The sequence below is a fragment of the Austrofundulus limnaeus genome, unplaced genomic scaffold (genome assembly GCF_001266775.1).
Source record: "Austrofundulus limnaeus strain Quisiro unplaced genomic scaffold, Austrofundulus_limnaeus-1.0 Scaffold144, whole genome shotgun sequence".
Classification (NCBI taxonomy): domain Eukaryota; kingdom Metazoa; phylum Chordata; class Actinopteri; order Cyprinodontiformes; family Rivulidae; genus Austrofundulus; species Austrofundulus limnaeus.
This window is the reverse complement of record NW_013952546.1, coordinates 1047997-1051289: the sequence shown is the minus strand read 5'-3', so window position 1 is coordinate 1051289 and position 3293 is coordinate 1047997. Positions and strand designations below refer to the sequence as shown.

Here is a 3293-nt window from a genome sequence, read left to right as displayed (position 1 = left end):
ATATTATATTATATATTATATTGTCGTCTTTTAGTCACTGCTATGCTATATTAGCTGTTAGCTTCTTGTTACTTTTAGCTTTAAGTTAGCTTCTAACTTACCATTTGCTGTTTTTAGCTAAAATTTGAGGCTTTTGATTTATTACATCTACATTTTAGCTTTTACTACTTTTAGAGTTTAGATTGACGTTTTAATATTTTAGGATTTAAGCTCTAGTTTTGCTACTTTTAGCTTTTATCAACTGTTGTGACACTAGCTTTTAGCTGGCTCTTTGCTATTAGTGGCTTTAAGCTAGCTGCTGTTTTTAGCATTTAACTGGTAATTTGTTACTTTTAGCTTTAAGTTAACCATTGTTTACTTGTAGCTGCTAACCTTTGGCTGTTTTTAGCTATTGTTTTACTACTTTTAGCTTTTGGCTTGGGATTTGCTACTTCTAGCTTTAAGTTAGCCTTTTGTAACTTTTAGGTTTTAGGTAAGCATTTGCTACTTTATACTTCAGCTCTTCCTTTGCTACTTTTAGCTTTCATCTACTGTTGTAATACATTTAGCTTTTAGCTAGCTCTTTGCTAATACTAGCTGTTAGCCAGCCATTTGCTATTTCTAGCTTTTGGTTTGTAATTTTTCACTTTTAGCTTCAAACTAACATTTTGGTGTTTTTGCTACTGTTTACAATTTTTAACTTTTAGCCTGTGATTTTTTTTTTTACTTCTAGCATAGTGTTTTGTTATTGTTTCCTTTTAGGTACACTTTTGCCCTTTTTTTAGCTTCTAGCTAACTTTTTGCCTCTTTTACCTTGTAGCTAACGTTTTGCCTCTTTTAGCTTCCAGCTACCGTTTTGCTGATGTGGCTAACAGACTCACTGTGGTGTATTTTCCCAGCTGGCAGAGGGAGGGGAAGGTTTCTCTGTGAGCTCTGCAGATCTTCTCCACGATCAGACCGAGCTCCGCCGTCAACTCGTACGTCTCCATGATGGTCATCTTCACCGCCTCCTTCTTGCCTTTTCGCCTGTTCCTGTCGTTCCTCACAGCTGGAGGAAGAAATGTACAAAATGTTAAGAAAACAAAAACTTTGATCAGGTCTTTAGATGATCTGGAAGAAGGATTCTTCTTTCCAAACTTTAGCTCAGTGTTTAGCTGTAAAATCCACTGAGGTGTGGATTTGTGTTTGTGTGAGACGTGTTTGTGTAGACTGAGGTCATTTAGCTGAGGTGGACCTACATTCAGTACTGGACAATTAGCATTCTGAGGAACAAAGTTTGCTGAATAAGCAGAAACTAAGTTTTAAAGCTAAAAAAGTCTAGCAAAAAGCAAAATAATAGTTCAAAGCCTAAAGTAGCAAAGGATGAGCTAATAACGGTAGCATGGATGAGCTAAAAGTAGCAAAGGCGAAGCTAATAACAGTAGCATGGATGAGCTAAAAGCAACAAAATGATAGTTAGAAGCTAAAAGTAGCAAAAGAAGAGCTAATAACAGTAGCATGGACAAGCTAAAAGCAACAAAATGATCGTTCAAAGCTAAAAGTAGTAAAGGAGGAGTAAATAACAGTAGCATGGATGAGCTAAAAGCAACAAAATGATAGTTAGAAGCTAAAGGTAACAAAAGAAGAGCTAAAAACTAGCAGTAGCATGGATGAGCTAAAAGTAGCAAAAGGAAATCTCAAAGTCACAAAACTGTAACAACCAGCTAAAAGTAGAACAGGAGAACATAATCACAGCGAGTAAACAAAACAGAACTTTGATTTTGAATAAATTAAAAAGACTTTAATGGCTTTTTGTGAGGCAATTATTTGTAAATGTAGCTAAATGTTTTTGAACGTCATATTAAAAAAGTGCAAAGGAAGAATCTCCACAATGAACAGAATGTTATGACACATGAATATCCATAATATTGAAGTATGCTGAAGTAATTAAATTGCTGACTCAGCATCAAACTATTGTCCTGTTCTGATAAATTAAATCTTGTTCAGCAGGATATGCTTTCCCGTTGATGAACCACACAGATCAGCTGCTTCTATTGAAAACATGCTTCAGCGGAAAAGAACATGTATTTTATCGGAGCAGAGTCTGCGTGGCTCTGTGGTCTTTAGGCCTTTAAAAAAACCTCGTAAACAGTTGTCTGAGATCTGCGGGGGTCATCTCTTAGCTCAGGAAGCATGTGAAGCCTGAAAACATCCAGGTTAGCCTTTCGTAATCACCTCTAATGGTGTCAACACATTTCTGGTGTGTCCCACTGACTCGCCTGGGGCAGCACATGGCAGAGCAGCGTAGGGTTATGCAACCACTCAAGTCTCCTCCTCCTCCTCCCTCTCCTCCTCCTCCTCCCTCCTCTGGATGCCCTACATCCAGCCACGATTGTGTAAACACTCCAGGAGCGATCGCTTTACACATTTACTGAAGCATCCGGGGCAGCCGTTACGTGGCGTACATCTGTCTGATACATGTGTTTGTTTATGTAACCTGTTTGGTGGCCGAGTGTGGGGAGGCCACGATGACAGAATGTAGCAGATCCTCCGTCATCGTACAACACATTCTCACATATCTGGGTCAGAGCGTTGCACCGAGTCTGACTTCAGTTCCATTGTTCAGCGTGGCGCTAGAGCACTGCTGCAGTCACAGAGAAATACTCGGAAAAGTTTTTAGCTTTGTTAAATCAACTTTTTAAAAGTTACGGATTTCATGAAAGAGGAATTTATTTAATTAATCTGACAGTTTGAGGTGTGAAGAAGCCAGAAATTAATATGATTTGGTATTGAAACTAAAATTTCTCGATTCCTCAAATGGTCTTGTTACTGCTTGTTGGATGTGATGCATTTTTTTTATTCCACTAGCCATTTAGGAACTTCATAAACATAAAATAAACATTGCTCGTGAACAATTAGGAGTTATTATACAGATACAACTACTACACCAGTTTTCAGCTTAGTTTGTCTTGAAATAGCCAAGTTATAGCCATGTTTATGCCTCCTATAGTCGGTTGGCTGTGGCGGTCATCTTTGAATTTTTTTTTGTATCAGTATGTGATGAGGAGGACTCTCAGCTACCACCTTAACAATTTTCAGCTCAATATGTCTTAGAGTAGCTGAGTTATAGCTATTTTTAGGTTTTCTATGGTTGGTTGGCATGGCGGCCATCTTGAATTTTTTATTTGGTTTCAGTAAGTGATGAGGATAACACTCAGCTACCACCCTGGCAATTTTCAGCTCAATATATTTTAAAATAGCTGAGTTATAGCCATTTTTGTGTTTTCTATGGTTGGTTGGCATGGCGGCCATCTTGAATTTTTTATTTGGTTTCA

General features: G+C 37.9%; 1 protein-coding gene across 1 annotated transcript in view; it reads right to left on the bottom strand.

Annotated features, from left to right (window-relative positions):
* The window catches only part of LOC106523091 (retinoic acid receptor beta), a gene marked incomplete at its 5' end in the record, with an annotated part of 26326 nt that overhangs the window by 12329 nt on the left and 10704 nt on the right, over positions 1 to 3293 (bottom strand). The window contains 1 exon segment of the mRNA XM_014016396.1: positions 861 to 1027. Coding sequence (XP_013871850.1) covers positions 861 to 1027 — 167 coding nt within the window.